Below are 19,569 nucleotides of genomic sequence, written 5' to 3' on the forward strand. Positions count from 1 at the left end.
TGCTCCACTAGGTAGGAGATTAACTGCATAAAACAATACCCCTGGGGACCTTGAACTATGAGATGAATGAACACAGAAAGTCATTTGCCTGCTTTAGCATTTCTCAAAATGAGCCTCCACTGTGTGTTAGGAGGGATTGCAGTGGGACTTCTCAGAGCCTTTAATATGTTAATGAATATTGAGAATCATTTCTAAGAATGGGCCGTGTATTGTGCAGGGGCTCACAAATTTATTTGAAGATACCATCCTGGTTTTGTTTTTTGCTTTGCAGTTGTGTGTTTTTGGAGGAATAGTTTGTGAGCTTGTGAGACTAGTATAGCCTGGAACACACTCTGGAAAATGCTAACAAGAAAAAATAGAGACATATTTGGACTTTAAGGAATTTTAGAAATCTCTTCATCAAATATTTACTAAGTGCTTAAATCACTGAGAAATGGTATGAGGCCCCATACCAGGCAGTTCTAAAATCGTGCCTTTCCGTAGTTGCTAATAACCAAAAAGTGGAACAACACAAGTATCTATCAACTGACAAGTGGTATATCCACATCATCAAATATTATTCAGCCATAAAATGAAATGAAGTACTGATACATGCTGGATTAACCCTGAAAATGCTATGCCAAGTGAAAGAAATCCGACATATAAGGCCACATATTATATAATTCCATTTATACAAAATGTCCACAATAGGTAAATCTACAGAGACAGGAAGCAGACAGTGGTTTCCCAAGACTGGGGGAAGAGGAGAGTGAGGTGCGTTTGCTAATGGATATGGGTTTTTTTCTCAGGAATGTGGAGAATGTTCTAGAATTAGTGATAATGGTTGAACAACCTTGTGAATATACTAAAAGCCACTGCATTTTGCTCTTTAAAAGGGTGATTTTTATAGTATCTGAATTTTATTTCAATTAAAAAAAGCTGGGACCCCCCCCATACCAAAAGGTTACCCTTTCCATATTACAAGAATCAAGAATAACACGACCTTTTCTTGTCAACAATTATATTTAATGAAGATACTAGCTGTTATTTACAGAAGATATACATACATACAATTCCTACACATTAAATGTAGCCTAATTGTGAAAAGAGGAAAAAATGTACTCCAAAATTACATACTAAATAAAATAAATAAAAAGTAATCATTTGGCACAATATCTATTATATAGCAAATAAATAACTCTATACCATTGATTGAGTGAACTATTTACAATCTATTTGAAAGTGCAAAACAATTGCTGAAAATTAAGATATTTGTAATAACATTTAAGTCCAGAAAATATGTGTTTTTTTTTAAATCAGTAATAATAATTAGCCAATAGTAAAGGTTTTTAATGCCCAGGAAAATATTTTAATTTTGAAAAATGTTTTGTGCATATTGTGCTCTTTTGAAATGTTCTTTCTTTTTTTTATTTTAACGCTGGCAATTTTTAGAACCTTGGAGTTTCTTAGTGGAATTCCTATGTATGTAATCCTGACTTGTAAGTTTAAAAAAGTTACATTGTAAACATAAATATTATTCTAGATATCATTCAGAAATTACAGACCAGTCCTCCCTAAATTACATAAATAGCCATAATGTTTTATAGTAGTGTGGTGGGGTTTAACTCCTTCAGAGGTAAGACTATGAAGATGCTAGAATACAGCTTATGATTTAGATTTACATGATTCTTCAACACCTTCCAACCTCATGCTCCAAATCAAGGTGTTGAGATTAAAAACTGTGAAACTAGACCACCACAGACGTAGTCACGTAAACCCTATTTGTAGCGTATCTCCCCTGCCAATTCTCTGAGGAGAACCATCAGGGACTCTTGACAATGGTATTCCCACCAAGCTCTTCGTGTGGGACTTAATTTATGTTTCAGCAAAGAGGATGGCACAACTGGAAATAAAATAGGGTGACCACAAATTGGAGGGTCCTAAGCTAGAGTGCGAACGTTTTATGCAAGTCAAAGAATTTCTTCTCTTGTCAGGACGCTGGTAAGCCGTAGCCCTGAGATGTCTCAGGCTGCGTGTCTGCTTGTTTTGTAGAATTTTCTAGTGACAAGACAGTCAGTAGTAGCGTAAATGGCATTTTTGAAAAACTGTGGACTGGAGGCAAACCATTGTTCTGGGCACTTTAAATGTCTATGGTCGACGAGGCTCTAATCTGTGTGACATCTGTGATAAAGTTCTCTGGTTGTCAATCACATTTAATTGCCGTACATAACTCCGGACATCCTGATGGTTCTTACTAGCTTGTGCTGCATCGGGGTCTGTTGAAGGAGAAAAGAGCAAATTGGCATTGCGTAATATATGCATGTAAGACACAGCTCTGTTTCCTCCAATTACTTATTACAGTTATCGTGGATTCCAAGGTTCCATTGCAATCTTTCAACATACCATATTCACTGAAATAGATGTCCATCTCCTCTCTCTCACCCTTTCCTTCCCTGGAATCACCTATTTGATCATTTTCCTTTGTACTGCATGTTGTAAAAAAAAAAATAAAAAAAATAAAAATGGCACCAAATAAAAGTGAGAGTGTCACTTGATGGCTCTACATCGGTTATACATTAAAATTGCTTCCTCTTTCCGTCCCACCTGTGTCTCACACTCAGCTCTCTGCCCCCTTTGATACAGGATGAGGGCTGATGGCAAAAAGACATGGTGTTCATAAGCCCCTAGCAAAAGCGCTGAACTCCCTGGTGGAACTGAAACAAGCCAGTGAGATTAGCAAGTCCCACTCTCCTCGTTACTTGAGTCTGGCATGCAGCACTCCTGCACCCACGTGTGCATTTTGAGGCTGCGCACACGGGCTGAAATCACAAGGTCCGCTAGACCTTCGATTCCCTGATTCGACCTGTTCTGAAATCCCAGTTACTGTTCTATTCTCATCCACTCCCCCTCTCCTGCATGTGAGCCGGGTAGTTCGGAAGTTAACAGCTTTCTCTAAAACCAGGCTGAAAGAAGCATCAGGGGCCCAGAGCCTTCTGCAGAGAATCTACGTGAAGGAGGAAAGCCAAATCTGACGGTGGGGAACTGGAACCACGGCTCCCTTTGGAAAGGACTCCTCAGCTCCCCCAGGAGGGCACCCCCCGGAGTTGCCCCATCTTCCTACTTTTCTAGAGAAATGAGCGATCTGGATTTCTTTTCCTGGGAAATCTCTTCATTTCACAACGGTGACATTATTTCCAGACAAGAGGGGGGAAGATGCTCGGGTTAGACCCAGCACCTGTGCTCCGGGCCCCGGGCCACCTCGCCCCACAGATGCATCAGCAACATGGGGCTGTCATCTAGAAGGACACTGGGAGGGACCGAGCTGGAGTCTAGCCTCCCCGCCAGGGTTCTTCCGTTCTTCCCCTCCTAACCCACTGCCTTCTGCAGTCCATCTGCTCTGCTTAGATCCACGCATCACTCGCAGAGACAGTTGGAATGCCATCTGCATCAGGGGTGGAGGATAGGGGTGCAGGTCTGAACACAGAAAAGCAGAGCAAAGTTACAAAGGCCCCTACTCACTCTAAGAAAAAACTCATCAGTATAATTATCACATATAAATAATACCACAGTGTTTAATTCCTCGCTTTTCCCTGGCAGTGTACTCTCCATGTACAATATACTGTAATTACATTGTACATATTCCCACAATGTTTACGCATCTATTCCTATAGCTTTATCTATAGACTGTTGACTTCAGCGCTGAGCAGCTGCTGATTACCAGCAGTTCCTGATAACTTCAACCAACGCAATGGGCATCTTACAGAGAGCTATGTAATTCCCCAACCCCCCCCCCCCCCGGACTTCTCTAGGAGATGGAGGAGAATGTAGGCTGTACTTCCCAAGAGGCTTATGGAACAAAACATAGTCTATAGCAGTTCTTCTGCTCTAAGAAACCACTAAGAATCTCCTCAAGGCTACAAACCCTCGCAGGCACAAAAACTTTGTGTTTAATTTCAGGACCTTCCTGGACCTCCTGAAGGGCCCTGGATTCATGGGTCTCGTTGTAAACTGACATCACCTAGATTTTCTCATATTCACTTGTATAACGGCTTGAAGACCATGTCTTTACACAGACCGTAAATTACTAGGTGAAGAGATGTGAGACACTCTAATTCTAGAATCCACACAGCGATAGTTGCTGATGTACAAGACTATTCTCACTTTGGAAGGAAGAGGAAGCATGACCACTTGAATAAGAATTTTAAAGGTCTACTTGTTCCCTGAGTTAAGATTATTCTTCCTAGGTTTTTCCTCCTTTATACATTAACAAATGAACATTTAGCAGGTCTGGCATCCTGTGTTAGCCAACCCTCACTTTGGGCCAGTCCTGGGCTAGGAAGGGTAAAGATAGCTCAGATTCGTAAGCTGAGAAACTTCTAGTCTCTTAGAACAAGGTTTACTTGATTGGCGGTGGGGGGGGGAGGTAAGCCCCACAGCACGTCCATCTCAAATTATCACGTTGGCTTAATAAGCCAAATGACTTCAAGTGACTCATACAATGAATTTAGCAAAGAACTTTATAGGGGCGACCTTCTGACTCCCAGCCCAGCTGGAGGGACCCGAAGCTCCACCCCACCCCAAGTCCCAGCCCAGGAGACGGTAGCGCTGGTCTGGCAGGATGATCTGGTGCTGTGATGCAACTTAATCCCCACCAGTTCAAGATCGCTGTTTATTAGTAGTAATAGTTTTATATTAAAGCACTGTATGGTACCAGTTACGGTGCCATATGTTCAGATTTAGGAGGAACATCTTAAATTCACCTGGGAATACTAGAAATATAATAATGAATTCCTGCTATGGGGCCTTTTGCAAACAAGTTATACATATAAATGCGTTCTTGCAACATCCCAAGAGACAATAAATAATATCTTTCCCGGTTTATAAACGACAGAGCTGAGTCATCAGAAATTGATGTGAATTTCTCAACATCAAGCAGTGAGTCATAAACACAGTTGGTTTGAGGCGGGATTTGTTGGCAATGGTGTCTTAGCTGTCTCTAGCCACACCAGAAAAAGCACATTTATTCTCTTGAAGTTCATTCATAAAACAATATTCCTAGGGTTAGTTTCAGGTTTTACAACTAGAAAGTCCTTCAACGCAAGGCCCCTATCTCATGGGCATTCATGGTCCAAAGTGTCCCTGACAAGATCAGATATCGTCCAGACTTCTAGAATATCTCCATAGCCTCATTAAAAAGGACTCGATCACCCAGATCAAGATTATGGCACACAGCAGCATTTAACTTACTGAAGGCTTGGCTCCTGCAGTATCTCACTGTTCTGGCAGTATTTGCAATCATGCGCTAGAAAGAATAAAGAAAAAAGAAGTGAAATGCAGGGAAGGTTAGCGTATAATCCATAAAAGAAAACAAGCCATTATCTATCGAGGGAATACCTGGGACCATGAAAAAAAGCCTGTTCTGAGACACTGGCTATCTGGAGGTCACTGGCTGACGTAGAACCGGTTTAATGACTTGAAAGAGGGACCTACAGTCACATAAGCAAGGTGCTTCCCACAGGAAGAATCCTCACGACATAATTCTCATCCAGCTGTTCGCTTGTGCCTCTGACATAAACATCAGCCTGTTGTCTCTGAGACTTACCCCTCAGGCCTAGTTTTCACCATCCCTTCCCAAGGTCATGGTGAACTTTTGTCAGAGAATTTGTAACTATCCGAGATGGGGAAAAGGGCTAGCTTTTCCTCCTCCCAGTAAACAGGACTCTGTAATGAGGTATTAGATTCTACTGACTGAATACAATCAGACTATCCTACCTACACATTTTGGTAAACACTGTGCATCACCGACCCTTCTAATCTGCCAGCAGGAAGTGTGTGCTTTTTTTTTTTTAAGATTTTATTTATTTATTTGAAAGACAGAGATCACAAGTAGGCAGAGGCAGGCAGGGTTGGGGGAAGCAGGCTCCCTACTGAGCAGAGAGCCTGATGTGGGGCTCGGTCTCAGGACTCTGGGATCATGACCTGAGCTGAAGGCAGGGGCTTAACCCACTGAGCCACCCAGGCACCCCGGAAGTGTGTGTGCTTTAATGTTAATCTTCATTATTTGATTTCCTCCCTCCTTCCTTTTTTTTTTCTCCCCCCTTTCTGACTGTCATACTTCCTCATGCACATTTTAGAAAATGAGAAAATGCAGAAAACATTAAGAGCAAAGTAAAAATCACTTAGGATATCACCTCATTTACATTTTGGTACATTTCTTTCTAATGCTTTATTTATTTATTTTAAAAAAGATTTTATTTATTTATTTGACAGACAGAGTTCACAAGTAGGCAGAGAGGCAGGCAGACAGAGAGGAGGAAGCAGGCTCCCTGTCAAGCAGAGATCCCAATTCAGGGCTCCACCCCAGGACCCTGAGATCATGACCTGAGCCGAAGGCAGAGGCTTTAACCCACTGAGCCACCCAGGCACCCCTCTTTCTAATGTTTTAAAATAAATATGTAAAAGCATCTTTTTCAGAAAACTTAAGTCGTAGTGTACATACATCTTTCTGTTTTGATAGAAATTTTGGCATTGTGACTGTTTTCCATGCCACGTGCGTTTTAAAACATTAAAAAAATGAGTTGGTATTCGATCTTACGAGCAGATCATAATTTATGTAACCTTTTTAAATTTTGTCATTAAGTGATCCTCTTAGTTTCTTGATGTTTTGGTTGCCATAAAGACTTATAAGCGAATTTTTTTACACTACACTCAACTTAGTTTAAGACAAAAGGAAAAAGGAGGAAAAAATAGGAAAGGCAGTTACATGAGGAAAAACATCGGTGAGACCCACGCACCATTTCTCAGCTAGGATGTACATTTCTCGCTCGGGATATTTTAACGGCAGCTGGGCCCCCCAGGCTCTGTGTATTGTCTCAGGACCCCTTTGCTGTTCAGACTCTAAAGGGGGTCCAGCAGAGATGGTGGATTAATTCTAACACCAGCAGAAAATTGATAAGGCTCCAGCCAGGAAAAGAGATTTTCTTATCTCTGAGTGGCTATGTAATTCCAGTCTTTGCTTTTGTCTCTCATGGGCCCTTGGCTTGCCAAAGTATAGAAAATGACTTCGAGAAAGCTTCTCTACGGGTAAAAACAAACAAACAAGCAAAAACCCCAGCTTGCTTGGCAGGAAAAGAAATTCACAGAAGAGTGGAAGCTTCTGAAGGACGTACATGTGAACACTTAGCATTCTAAGTGTTCTGCTGAATCCAACTGCTCTGAGGACTCTGGGAACATTGGATGCCACATGTCTGCACTGGATCATTTCTCACACACAAAGAGGCAGTTGGAAAAGTTGGAACTTCGTTTTCATAAAGGGCCCTAGAAACCAGCGTGTCCGTTGATCAGCACGAGAAATACAAATACCTCTAAGAAAATGTAACATACAATGTATAATTAGCCTCTGATATATGGAGCCCTGAAATAAACAGGAATCATGATAATTTCCCTGCTAATTTACTTTAAGTTGTTTTTTCACTTCTCTCGGCTTTGCATCCGAAGGGCACAAGTATATTCTGCGTAGAATTATTGTAATTCTTCAGATATTGAATGGAGTGTAATTACCGAAAACCCCGGGAAAGGCTGCCAGTGTGCCCCTCTGAAGAATAATAAAACAATTAGCAGGGGTCAGAAACCTCTTCCTATACCATTTTGCAGGGAGTAATTGTTCTGCTTTTTAGTTTTGAAAGCTAAAACATTTCATTCTGACTTTGGTTTTAGACTACTCTTTACAGCTATACTCTGAGGCTTCATCTTTTTTAGCTCATTATGCGGTTTAAAATGTGAGAACAATTGTTTAAATCAGTAATTTCCAGCTCTGGAGTTCATTCTACCTTTCTAAATCTTTGATTAATTTTAACAATGGTTTTAATTTTGACGTTTCCTTTTTAATTGTCCTCAAAGGTAACTTCAGTTTAAGTTTGAAATCCAAATCTGGCTTTTGCAATGAGGCCCGTGGTTTTCTTTTGTGAGGTCTGCATGGTCACGCTGCCCCCCGTAAACCCTGGCAATGGTGCAACAAGCATGCGTGAACCCCGCTGGCATCCCAAGGGACGCACACCTGCAGAAGGCTTTTGCAAGGCTGGAGAAGGGTTAGCTGGACACTAACTCCACCCACTTTTGCACCCATGGACCCCTGCGGTAAGCTGCTAACCACTGCACCTACAAGCACCCCCCACCACCTCCCATGAAAGAGGCTTCAGAGGTCCCTTCTTCAGGTGTCTGCAAGGTACACAATCCCTTTCAGAGCCTGCCTAGCAACATCAGCTTCCGGCTGTTTGGACCCATCCACTGAGAGGGACTCATTCCTGCCAGGACAGCCACCTTCATTTTTATACATCTCTTGACTATTAGAAATTTCTTTATCATTCTGAGTCAAAGCTGGTCTCCCTTTGCTTTTCACCCACTGATCCCAGTTGTGAGCCCTGGAGCCACAACAAGCACATTTAGTTCCTCCTGTTCTTTTCGTTTTGTTTTGTTTTTTAAAGAAACAGACTCCCCACTGAGCTGCGAGCCTTATGTGGGACTGCCAGGACCCTGGGATCATGACCTGAGTTCAAGGCAGAAGCTTAACCACCTGAGCCACCAGGTGCCCCATTTAGTTCTTCCTTATTAGGACAGTTCTTCAAACACTTAAAGACAGCCATTGTGGACATCTCCTCACCCCTCTGCCCCCAGGTCTATTCTGGTTTGGTCTAAACATTCCCAATTTCTTTAACAATTTTCAGTTTAACAATTTGACAGTTGTGGGTCTCTTTAGGGCAGCCTCTAGCATCGTGCCCTAGATTAAGCAAAGCAGATAACAGAAGAATGATTATCTTCCTTCCCTGGTCTGGATGAGGCTATATATCTGAGTCCACAATGTAAAAAAAGTCACATTGCTGGCATTGTCGAAGTACTAGCGAATTAAACCTCGAGCCTGTTTCATGAGCTGCTGTTTGGACCCAGCTTCCCTCTCTGTTGCCGTGCACTTGCTTTCTTGGACCACAGTGGAGGATTCTGCATTTATCTAGTTAAGAGTCTTTCAGTCCTTCAGGGACTTAAGCCTTACATGTTGTTTTTGACGGCGGACAGCCACGTATTTGCCCATGTTCTCAGTTAAGGTTGGCAGAAATGAAGTTTAAAGAGACACAGGCTTTGTTATCCAACGGCTGCGGCAGGGATGAAGCCAAAGATTACACCCGAGGTTTCACGATCGTGCCTGAGCCGGTTGGCCTGCCTGGAGCAGGCCAGTCAGCTTTGCAGTGGGGCCGGGCCGGTGAGAAAATACTCGATTACTCCAAGGCAAAGCTTCTCATCTTTTTTCCCCATCTCAGCAAACCTGAGGTTTATGACACACGCCCTTTAGCAACAGGCTTATGAGAACAGCAGTTTGAAAGCCGCGGGCCAAGCAAGGAGAATTCGCTGCTTTTAGAAGGCGCTCTGAGCCAGTGTGGGGGGGGGGGGTAGTGTGAACCCCACTCTCCACACCGGACAGGACTTCCATGGGCTCCCCCCACCCCCTGCTGGGAATCACCACCTTAGATTCTGCTCTGCCAATGGCCAGCTTGGGCCCTCTCACCAAGAAAGCAGTCCGCAGTCAGAACCGTGGAAAAGGTTTTAAATTGCACACAGCCACCATTTTTCCGGAGACCCAGTCTCAGTCTAGGTCTTTGGGGTTTATTTGCACAAATTAATATGTTCACGCAGTTCTTCACCCACGAGGCTGGGAGACGAGCCCAAACGAAGGCTGACACCTCTCCCTCTGGACGTGAACTCACAGAGGGAAGCTCAGGAAGGAAAAGCAGGTGGCAAGTGAAGGGCTCTGTACCTACCCTTGTGAGTTTATTTTGTTAGCTGAAAACAGAGCAAGTCGCAAGGAAATGTCCTTCTTGGGGGTCAGGCTTACAGGCAAAGAGACTGTCCAAGGAAGGGGCTGTCTGCCATCCAGCCTGGCATAGACAAGAGGCCTTGAGGCTATGGTCCCAAGCACAAATTTCCCTCCAGCTCCGTAAATTATTCCCCTTGAACCCGATGAAGGGTCAGAGGGGCTTCATCTCAGGCTGGGCCCTTGGGACTGGGCCTCCCTTTTTACCTCTCAGGAGGCTTCCAGCCCGCAGGAGTGAGCTGGCCAACTTACACTTTCACGCCTGTCCAGATAAGCCGAGAGCCCGGCAGGCCTTTACAGCTGTCTCCAGCTTCTCTGGCCACCTCTGTCCAGACCCTTAGCTCTCCTGTCCCTGAAGAGGAGCAGACTTTCATGTCTCTTTCCAAGTTCAGACCAGCAGGCCCTGCAGGCAATGCCATCTTGCCCTGTTACACTTTCTTGACCTCCCTCCCACACAGAGACAGCTTCCAGAACAGCCTCCCTCTTCTGAGGCCAGGCTGCCTCTCTGCTCTGAGGCCTTTGAGAAGCCGCTCCTGGACTTCAGGCCTCTTCTAAATGCCTACCCTGAGCAGATTTTGTCTTTCCTTCTCTTCCCCTTAGATCTTTGCCAACCGTGTTCTTCCTGTTTCCCACACTGCCTCTTCTTTTCTTATTTCTGTCCCTACTGATTTGACTCTGCCCCCATCTGTGTGTTATCAAATAAAGAATCTCCGTCAGTTATTCCTTGCCGAGCATGTGTAAAACCACACCTACATCACCTGGTTATTTTACTCAGATCCTCATATATTTTGGACAGGAGTTTTTTTTCCACAAGATCTAGAAATGTATATAGTTCTCACATACAAAGATCATGTCCACGAGAGAAATTAAGGGCACAGTAAGGACCAGAAGTAGAAGACAAAAAGGCCCAGGAGCTCAGCCAGCCTCGGTGGTGTACAGAGGAAGAGCCCTGAGCCCCATTCCCTGGCTACCGATCTTTCTATCCAAGAGGTATGCGACATACAGACACACACATGAAATGTACATGATGCTTGTGATACATTGTACATTTCCCAGCCACAGGACCTCGTGGCTTAGGGGCCTGTCCAGGCACATGCAGAGTATTGCACATGCATCTCTGCATTCAGGAAAGGATGGTGAAGGGTGGACACAGCGCCACAGAGAGCAGGGGAGAAGAAGAATGTCCACGCTGGAACAGAAGGCTAAGGGAGTCATCTTGCAGAAACTGTCAATAATGCAAAATGCCTGGACCATTTTGCTTAATCAAATTTTCTAATAAAATAGAAAACATTTCTGGATAAAATCTTCGTTCTACAAAGTCCTTTATTTTTTCTTTTTTTAAGAATTTAATGTATTTATTTGAAAGGGAGAGAGAGAGAGTGAGCAAGAGTGTAAAAATAGGGGGAAGGAGAAACAGCTCCCCACTGAGCAGGGAGCCTGATGCAGGACTCAATCCCAGGACCTTGGGATCATGACCTGAGGTGAAGGCAGATGCTTAAACAGCTGCACCACCCAGGTGACCCTATATAAAATCCTTTAAAAATGTTTCAGAAGGAAACAAATGCTTCAGTGTATTGTCCTATCTCACTAGGTCCAACACTGAAATAGGATAGGGTTATTCTTTTATTCAACAAGTGCTTCTTGCATGTTTACGACGTGCCAGACACCTTTTTAGGAGCTGGAGAAATACCAGTGAACAAAACAGATAAATACCTGGTCCAGGACACTTACATTCTAGTGGGGAAGACAGACAATGAAGAGGCAAGTGAAGGTTGTCTCAGATTATGAAACCAGCTGCCAGGGCAAGGTTATCTGTCTGAGAATGCTGAGTGTGGGAGAGAGAAGAATGTTTGAAGGATAGTCAGGAAAGACCACTCGGAGGAGGGGACACATGAGCAGAGACCTGAGTGATGAGAAAGAGTCAGACAGGTGAAGACTAGCAGGGAGACAGTTTCAGGCAAAGGTAACAGCTAGTGCAAAGGCCCTGAGGCAGGAAAAAAAAAAAGAAAGAAGGTTGGTCTTGCCAACTTGGACTGAGTACAGAGGAGATGAAGAGTGAGGTGAGGCTGTATGGTGCTCAGAGTAACAAGTCTGGATTTGATTGTATTATGTTATTGTATTTAACATGGTTTTGTTTTCCTCCTGATAAAGCTGTATGAAGTTACCTCTCCTGGCATTTTGCTTTTGGATATCTCTTTTATTACTATTGTGAACTAGTTCTTAGATCTTTTTTTTTCTTTTAATATTTCATGTCTTTATGCTTTTACCTTCTTAACTATATATAATCTCCAAAAGGCCAAGGATTATTTATTGGATTTCTTTATATTTCCTGGTGAAATCCTTTGCCCGAACAGTCAACACAGATTGCTTTGCTATGAAACCTATCTTTTGGAAAATCGCATTTAGCCCAGTTTGTGAGGTCTAGATAAAGAAATAAACTTTCAAGTCCTCTTATAGATTTCTATTGTGTGAAAAGTTCGGAGAATTGGATGTATTTGAACATTTCAGTTGTTACTTGGAGATTCTTTTTTCCATAGCTTGATATAAGCGTAGTGCTTTCTCCACAGATCTTATAATAATATTATTGGTGATAGAAAACATATCGTTGCTAATTATGTAATGCCATAATTAGTGACACAGAAATAAAAGGATTCAAAGCATTTCTCTTTCTTCAGTGAATTAGCTTCTGCTAATGTTTCCAGGAGTGTAGAAGCTTTGCCCCATGCTTCTCATTCCAAATAAAATGACTATCTTAAAATAATGTTCATAAATAAATACACCTAAATATGGGTATGTCTGAAATAGAACCAACCTCCTAATACAGTAGCAAGCGTGGCTATCAGCATGCTTTATGCAGCCTGGGATAGTGGCAGCCAGCCAGCATATTATCCTCTAATCCATTGCTAGTCTACCTCCTAAATGTTATAAATATTCATGTATGCCATAGAAAGCTACAAAGGGCTTTATTCAAACATTTTTTTGAATACTCCTTTATGTTTCCCCCAAATGAAAGAATGTCTGCTTTTTTTTTCTTTGCATAAGGATCAGAGTGTGAATTCTCTTTTGTTCGTACTCATAAATCCTGAAAACCAATATGCAACAAATTCTCTAATCCTCATTTCATACCTCAAGGGTAAAAAGGTTCAAAATAAAAATCCTTAGGGCCGGCACAGTAGTTCGCTGTGTCTGTGCAATGCTGCCACCAAGAACAGGCATCTGTGTTCCTGGCTACCCTGGTGACTTCTGCCCCTGGCAGGGTCTCCCTCCAGGGAGACCACCTCCCAGCCCCATAAAGGCTGCCAGCTCTGCTCACCACCTTGGCCTTGCAATGAATGATTGGGAAATGGCATGGACACCAACCTGAAAAGACAGATGTCTCCTTCCCCAAGACACATGGGGACAACAGCGGCCACTAGTGGGAGTTATAATTGGCAGTGGTGGCATTCTGGGGGCAGAGGGTGGGTTTGTTTACGGGGAGAGAAGGTTGGAAAGCTGAAAAGTGCCAGGTTGGTCAAAGCCAGGTTTAAAAAAACATAATTAAATCGTTTTGAAATTCCATGTCATTTTCCAGTAACATCAAACTTACAAAAGGCAACTGTAAAATTAAACTTTCTCATGGTGTGACTTACCAAATGAAATAAAGTTTATAGCTGCTAGAGTGGAACACTAACAGTTCTCTTTCGGTATATCCTTTTACCCTTCTCTTTCACAGTAGCGGAACCCCCTAATTTTTAGTGGGTACATGGATACCCCAAATCAGGGCCGCATATTCCAACTTTCCTTTCATGTGACTAAGTAAGTTTCCAGCCAGTCAAAAGTGAGTGCCACTCCGGGTCATGTCCTTACAGGGAAAAGGCGTGTCTTCACCTTCTCTGTCTCCCCTTTTTTCCACCTGACATGGCGTGGTGGTGGTCTGCCATCTTGGACAGTGTGGATGGAGAAATGGCAAGAGAGGAGAAGCCTGGAACCTTGACCCCTTCGTGAGACACACCACTTGCTCAGACATTCACAAGAGAAAGAAACACACTTCACTTGTGTCAGTCTGTTAATTCAGGTTCCTGCTATCACAGCCCAACTGCTAGCTCGGGGGTTCAGGTGCTTTTTTTTTTTTTTTTTTTTTGAAGATTTTATTTATTTAACAGATCATAAGCAGGCAGAGAGGGGAGCAGAGAGAGAGGAGGAAGCAGGCTCCCTGCTGAGCAGAGACCCTGATGCGGGGCTCCATCCCAGGACCCTCGGATCATGACCTGAGCTGAAGGCAGAGGCTTTAACCCACTGAGCCACTCAGGCACCCCCGGTTCAGGTGCTTTTAAGCTAAAGTGGAGTATCTCTGAGAGATGGGTGTGAGGAGCCGGGTCTCTCCTCCTGGCAAGGCGTGTAAGAGCCCACTGCTGTGGACATGGAGAGGAGAAATGGGAGAGGGGATAAGACTCTTCCTTTGAAGGTTATGGAGGCGACACCAAGATCTAAGAGCTTAGAAGAAACAACTTTCATTCTCCTTGACAGGTATTTTTGCTATTCTTGTTTGTCCTGTTCTGTTCACTTTAATGATCAAAAGTTCTAAAGCTCAGTCAACTCTTTAAGAAACCCTGCCTTCTACGCCTCTGTGCACACGTATATTTTATAGTCAAATAGTTGCCTTAGCTATCCCTTCGTCTGCATTTCTGTATACGTGATCTGGAAGGTTCTTTACCTATTTGCTAAATCTTTCATTTCTGGAAAACAGATTTTGAGACATCAGGGAAATATGTTTAATTCTCCATACTAATAAGTGAGCAAAGAATATTTTTTTTACTTTGATCAAAGATTTATTAAACTGACAGTATTAGAGATGCTCATATTCTGCCCTTGGATGGGTACACTGCTGGGGAAATACTTGCCCTCTAGCACAGGGCATCTTTGAGGAGTGTGGACTCCTATGCTCTTTCCTAATAAGCTTAAGGCATGGAAATTCAATTCCCTGACAATTGTTGGACTTCTTCACCAGGCTGCGCTTGCATTAAGCTCGTTCCCAAAGCTGGATGGTATAATCCTTACAGATCACTGCCGGAGGTTTCCAGCTCTCCTGGAACGAGTATACCAGCTGAATTTCAAGAAACCAGAAGAACCTTTTTCTGAGGAGACTTCTGTAGCACTATATATGGCTTAAAGGAATCTGGACCCATCAACAATCTCCAGACACAGAAGGAGCAGGCAGGACCCCTATCTACTCTTGGGTAAATGGACCCAAGAGAAGTTAAGAGATCGCTACAAAGGAACGAAGCTGAGAACTGAGCATCCTGTCTCCCTAACTCTCCAGGGTTGAGCTTTTCCTGCAGAGCCCATACTCCCCACTGCAAAGTGTAACCCTGGGCAGATGCTTACCGACGCAAGAGATCACACTGTAACACCCCAGCCATCCAGGCCGCAGCCAGAGGATTTAGAAGACAATGGAGCATTCCATGAACATGCACTATGTAGCTAAAGATAGGTTTTGGCATGACCTGCTTTATTGCCTCACAGAAGATAAGAAAATGAACGGCAAGGCAACTCTTGCCAGATGACGGCTTTTTCTGGCTGAGCGGAGCTGCAAACTACCGAAGATACACGCCAGTTCCACATCTGTGTTGTTGTTTTTGTTTTTCTTTTTCAAAAAGTGGTCTTTGTTATGAAGACTCTCAAGTTCCTTCTCTGAACTTGGGCAAATTTTATTTATTTATACATTTCAATGACTACTCCTTAAGAAGGATCTGCTGTGGCATTGCCTTTTACCTACGTGCTCAGCAGATAACTCAAAGGCATCCTGGGGAAGTCTAGTTCTAGGAATCTTACAACAAAATAACAACATGGAACATTCGTACATTTTAGCAACAGGCAGCCCAGGACCAAGCACACGGCACAGAAGCTAGTGGCTGCTGGGAGCTGCAGCACAAACGCCATTCAGTTTGACAAAAGAGAATCGACAGACTAAAATAGGCAGCCAATTGGAACCAAATCTTTCAAAGCTCCTTTATGTGTAACTACCTTTTTAACACGGCAGCGTATATGGAAATTATTTCCTTCATTAGGGCAAATGCAGATTGATTTAAAAAAAAAATAAAACATTGCAGATAAGGTTATAATACCGTACGTACCATTTTTTCAAAGTTTACTAGATTGTCAATGAACGTCTTGTTCCCCTCATGAGTAAATGTCATATCTGCACAAAAATAAAAGTCACATTCTAATCACTAACAGAAATATGTCATACCAAGAAACCACAATAGCACCATTAGATTATGCTGGAAGATTTGCATAACACTGCAGTTGGAAAAAGCTGATAATCGTTCCTTTTATGTTGCGTGTTTAACTTTTGAAAGCACTTTACCTGAGATTAGTAAAATTTCCAAACTAACCCATGATTTCACTATCAAGTGTTTCCAAATCTTAGATCCCTGCTCCTCCAATAATGTTCGCAAGCCTTTCCAAAAAGTCAAGGGGCAGAGGAGGTGAGGAAGGGGGGAAGGATGGGACCATTCTTTCTGAAGAGCTTGGTCTGATCCGGTTCTTGTCCATGTTCTTCCTCATGTACCCCTCCCTGGTTTGACCTGTGTGTTCCCTTAGGATTACCTTTAATGAGCAAAGGCATGAAGGGGATGAGAGGGGGCTCCAGCTTAGCTACAGTCAGCCTGTAGGCCCTGTGGTTTCTAGAAGGATCCTTAGGAGAAACAGAGAGATGCTGGTTAATGACTAATGACACATATGCCAGCCCCTCTAACTTCTAACACACCTAGACTTGTTTTGCCCCAAGCAGATAGTTTTCAACGAAGTTGTAGCTATAGATGTAGTTAAATTGATTTTTGTTTTAAAACAATTTCCCTTCTGACATGAAAATTATTTGCGTTTTTGCCTGAGAGGGAGATTTGCCTGCAGGGATTGAGGGAAGAGTCCCTTTGTGAGCAAACACAACCTATGTAAAATAACACCCCCTCCACCAAATCCCCCTCCAGAAGCATGCCTCCATCCTGGAACACCCCCCACCCCTACCAAAGCACCACCTCCTTCCTGGGAGCCCCCCACTCCTGAAGCATAGCCTCCTTCCTGGGACCCACCTACTCTCACCAAAGCACCGCCTCCTTCCTGGAACCGCCCCCCCCCCCAACAAGCACTGCCTCCAGCTTAGGACCCCCCCCCCCCAAGAACTGCCTCCTTTCTGGGAACCCCTCTCTGGAAGCACCGCCTCCTTCCTGGGACCCTTCCTGGGACCCCACCCACCCACCCCCAGCACTGCCTCCTTCCTTCATGGACTTCTCTGGGTTCTTTCCCTGCCAGCCCCCTGTTCCCTCCCTGAAACCATTCCTTCACTCCTACCAGCTCCCACTCACTCCTTTTCTGTCTGCAAACACCTCCCAGCCAATGGGGAACAATAATTTTGGCAAGGCAAGGAAAATGCAGCTTCCAACTCAGAGCCCACCTTTTCTAGGTGGAAAGGATCCTATTATACTGCTTTTCTTAGTTACACAAATTGACCTTATGTGGGACATAAGTCCTCTTTAAGCTGACTCCTGCGGGTACCATTCATTAGTCAGACATGCTTGTTTTAGCAGCACTAAAACGGGATCATAAACTTCTTAAAGTCATACAAGGACAGGTAAAATTTCTGAAATGAGAACTTCAATTCACCTAATCAGAAATTGGATTAACACAGACAGTGAACAGAATCAAGGAGCCACTGTCACTTACCATTAAACTTTCAAACTCTGCATAGAACTTCTTGAACTTGCTTGGCAGTTTCTGTTAATGACACGAAAATGCCACACTCATATGTCAGATTCGATATCTAGATAAGTACCATGTGTTACCATTTCTAGGGATAACGTATTCCTCCAGCTCTTAATCAAACATCTCTAAAACAGCCTAGGCTGTAATCTGGCTTATCATTTGGACATCATCTGGAACATAAAGAACTTACCTTTTAACACACTTAACCTCACTGAAACAAAAGCAATGACAGATGCTTTTTGGTCTTTGTGTTTTTATGATGTTTTCTAATTATTCATACAGAGGACTGCATTCTCAGACCACAAGTGATTTGGGATTACCTCCTCCTACCATTTAAACTCTTTGATTCCCGTAATTAGGAGTTTAGGCCAGAGAATAGTAGGATTAAATGTTTTAGAAACTACCCATTCAATCCTCCTCTTCCCTTGCAATGTAAACTACATGAGAACAGAAATTTTCGCCAGTTGTGTTTATTGTTATAACACCAGTGCCTGGATGGGTGTCAGGGATGTAGTCACTACTCCCTAAACACTTATTTGAATAGATTAAACCCATGTTTCCTAGATGGAAGAAATTAGGTCTCATAATTTAAGCGACATGCCCGAAGTCACACAGCAGATGACAGTCCAACGTGGAACTCACATCTCCTGCCTCCTTTCTATGCCTCTCTCACACGTGCTATGCTTTTCCACACGAGCGTCTCCTCACGAGACTTCTCTGCCCTGCTGTCATAGGAGCACAGATGGCTCTCCCGCCGTGGTTCCTGCTTCAGTGCCACTGGCTGTACCCACATAGCCCATCGGCCATTATCAAGCCATCTTTCTGTCTATTGGTTCTCTCTTTGCTTGGGTCCTGGGATCTTTGAGACCTTGAACTATTCTCTTCTGACAGGCCACACTAAGGTAGAGCAGCGTGATGTGTCCTTGCTCCAGAGACCATGGCATCCCTGACTGAGTTCTAGGGCTCGGAAGTTCCCTGCTCAGCTCTGCTTCCCACACGTAAGTCTACTGGCAACAACGGACTGACCCGTGAGGCCTCTGCACTCACAAAAGAGCTCCTCTCCCTTCTGTCTCTCTCATGGCTGAATGAGTTTGTCCTATTCCCATTCAAGCATCTGTAAAAAATCTTATTTTGTTTCTAGGACGAGTCTCCCACATATCTTCCAAGCCCATTTTCCTAGTATCTCTTTTCGAGTTAGGTTTTGGGAGAAGCTGATAGCTCACTCAGAGGGAATGTCCAACGGGATGAGAGGCAGGATGGGCATTAGGGATGCAAGGATCTCATTCCACACGTGGTATCCAAATCACCTCTTTAGGTGGTAACTTGCCATGGACATAGACTACTTTAGAAAAACTACAAGTGGATTACGTTTTGGGTTAGATATGTCGCTCTACCCGTCTTCCTTTACTTAGTTGACTTTTGGGTCAAAGACCGGATGGCATACGGTAATACATATCTTGTGGGTCTTAACACTACAATCTATGTACACCCTGTGCTTCCAGAGTGATGGTTCTCAACTGGGGTCAGTTTTGCACCCCTCACCGACATCCACTGGGGGACATTTGGTGATGTCTGCAGACATTTTTTTTAATTGTCGCAACTGGGGTGGAGCAGAGTGAGAGGAGCTACTAACATAGTAGGTGGAGGCTGGGGAGGCCGCTGAGCAGCCTCAGTTACACAGGACAGCCCCACAGTGAGGAATTACCCTGCCCTGCCGAGGGCGCACTGCCAAGGGCGAGAAACCGCTCCAGGATTTTACTCCCATTTGCTTGATGTCTGATTGGTCTTTCCCTCCCATGCTGAACCATTCCCTTTGTCATGCGGTTCACTTTCCCTCCGTTCGGTTCACTGACAGATTCCCGCGTGTTCCTGGGAGGTCAGGCTGGTCTCTCACCCTGCTCGTGTCCGGGCCCTCCTGCTCTCCACCGGAGCCATATGGGCAGCGTGGGAGGCTCTCGGCAAGTATGGGTAGAGAAACTCAGATCAGA

General features: G+C 43.8%; 1 protein-coding gene across 7 annotated transcripts in view; it reads right to left on the reverse strand.

Moving 5' to 3' along the window:
• Window positions 1–983: 983 nt before the first annotated feature.
• Window positions 984–19,569, reverse strand: part of RAPGEF4 (Rap guanine nucleotide exchange factor 4) — a 291,090-nt gene continuing 272,504 nt past the window's right edge. For all 7 annotated transcript variants that reach the window (XM_013052073.2, XM_004744082.3, XM_004744081.3 and 4 more), the window contains 5 exons: window positions 17,543–17,593; window positions 16,430–16,517; window positions 15,955–16,019; window positions 5,227–5,281; window positions 984–2,255 (listed from right to left, as the gene is read on the reverse strand). In XM_013052073.2, coding sequence (XP_012907527.1) covers window positions 2,128–2,255; window positions 5,227–5,281; window positions 15,955–16,019; window positions 16,430–16,517; window positions 17,543–17,593 — 387 coding nt within the window. In that variant the 3' untranslated portion in view covers window positions 984–2,127. The remainder of the gene's footprint in view (window positions 2,256–5,226; window positions 5,282–15,954; window positions 16,020–16,429; window positions 16,518–17,542; window positions 17,594–19,569) is intronic.

This window comes from Mustela putorius, unplaced genomic scaffold (genome assembly GCF_011764305.1).
Source record: "Mustela putorius furo isolate JIRA1106 unplaced genomic scaffold, ASM1176430v1.1 tig00003869_pilon_pilon_pilon, whole genome shotgun sequence".
Taxonomy (NCBI): domain Eukaryota; kingdom Metazoa; phylum Chordata; class Mammalia; order Carnivora; family Mustelidae; genus Mustela; species Mustela putorius.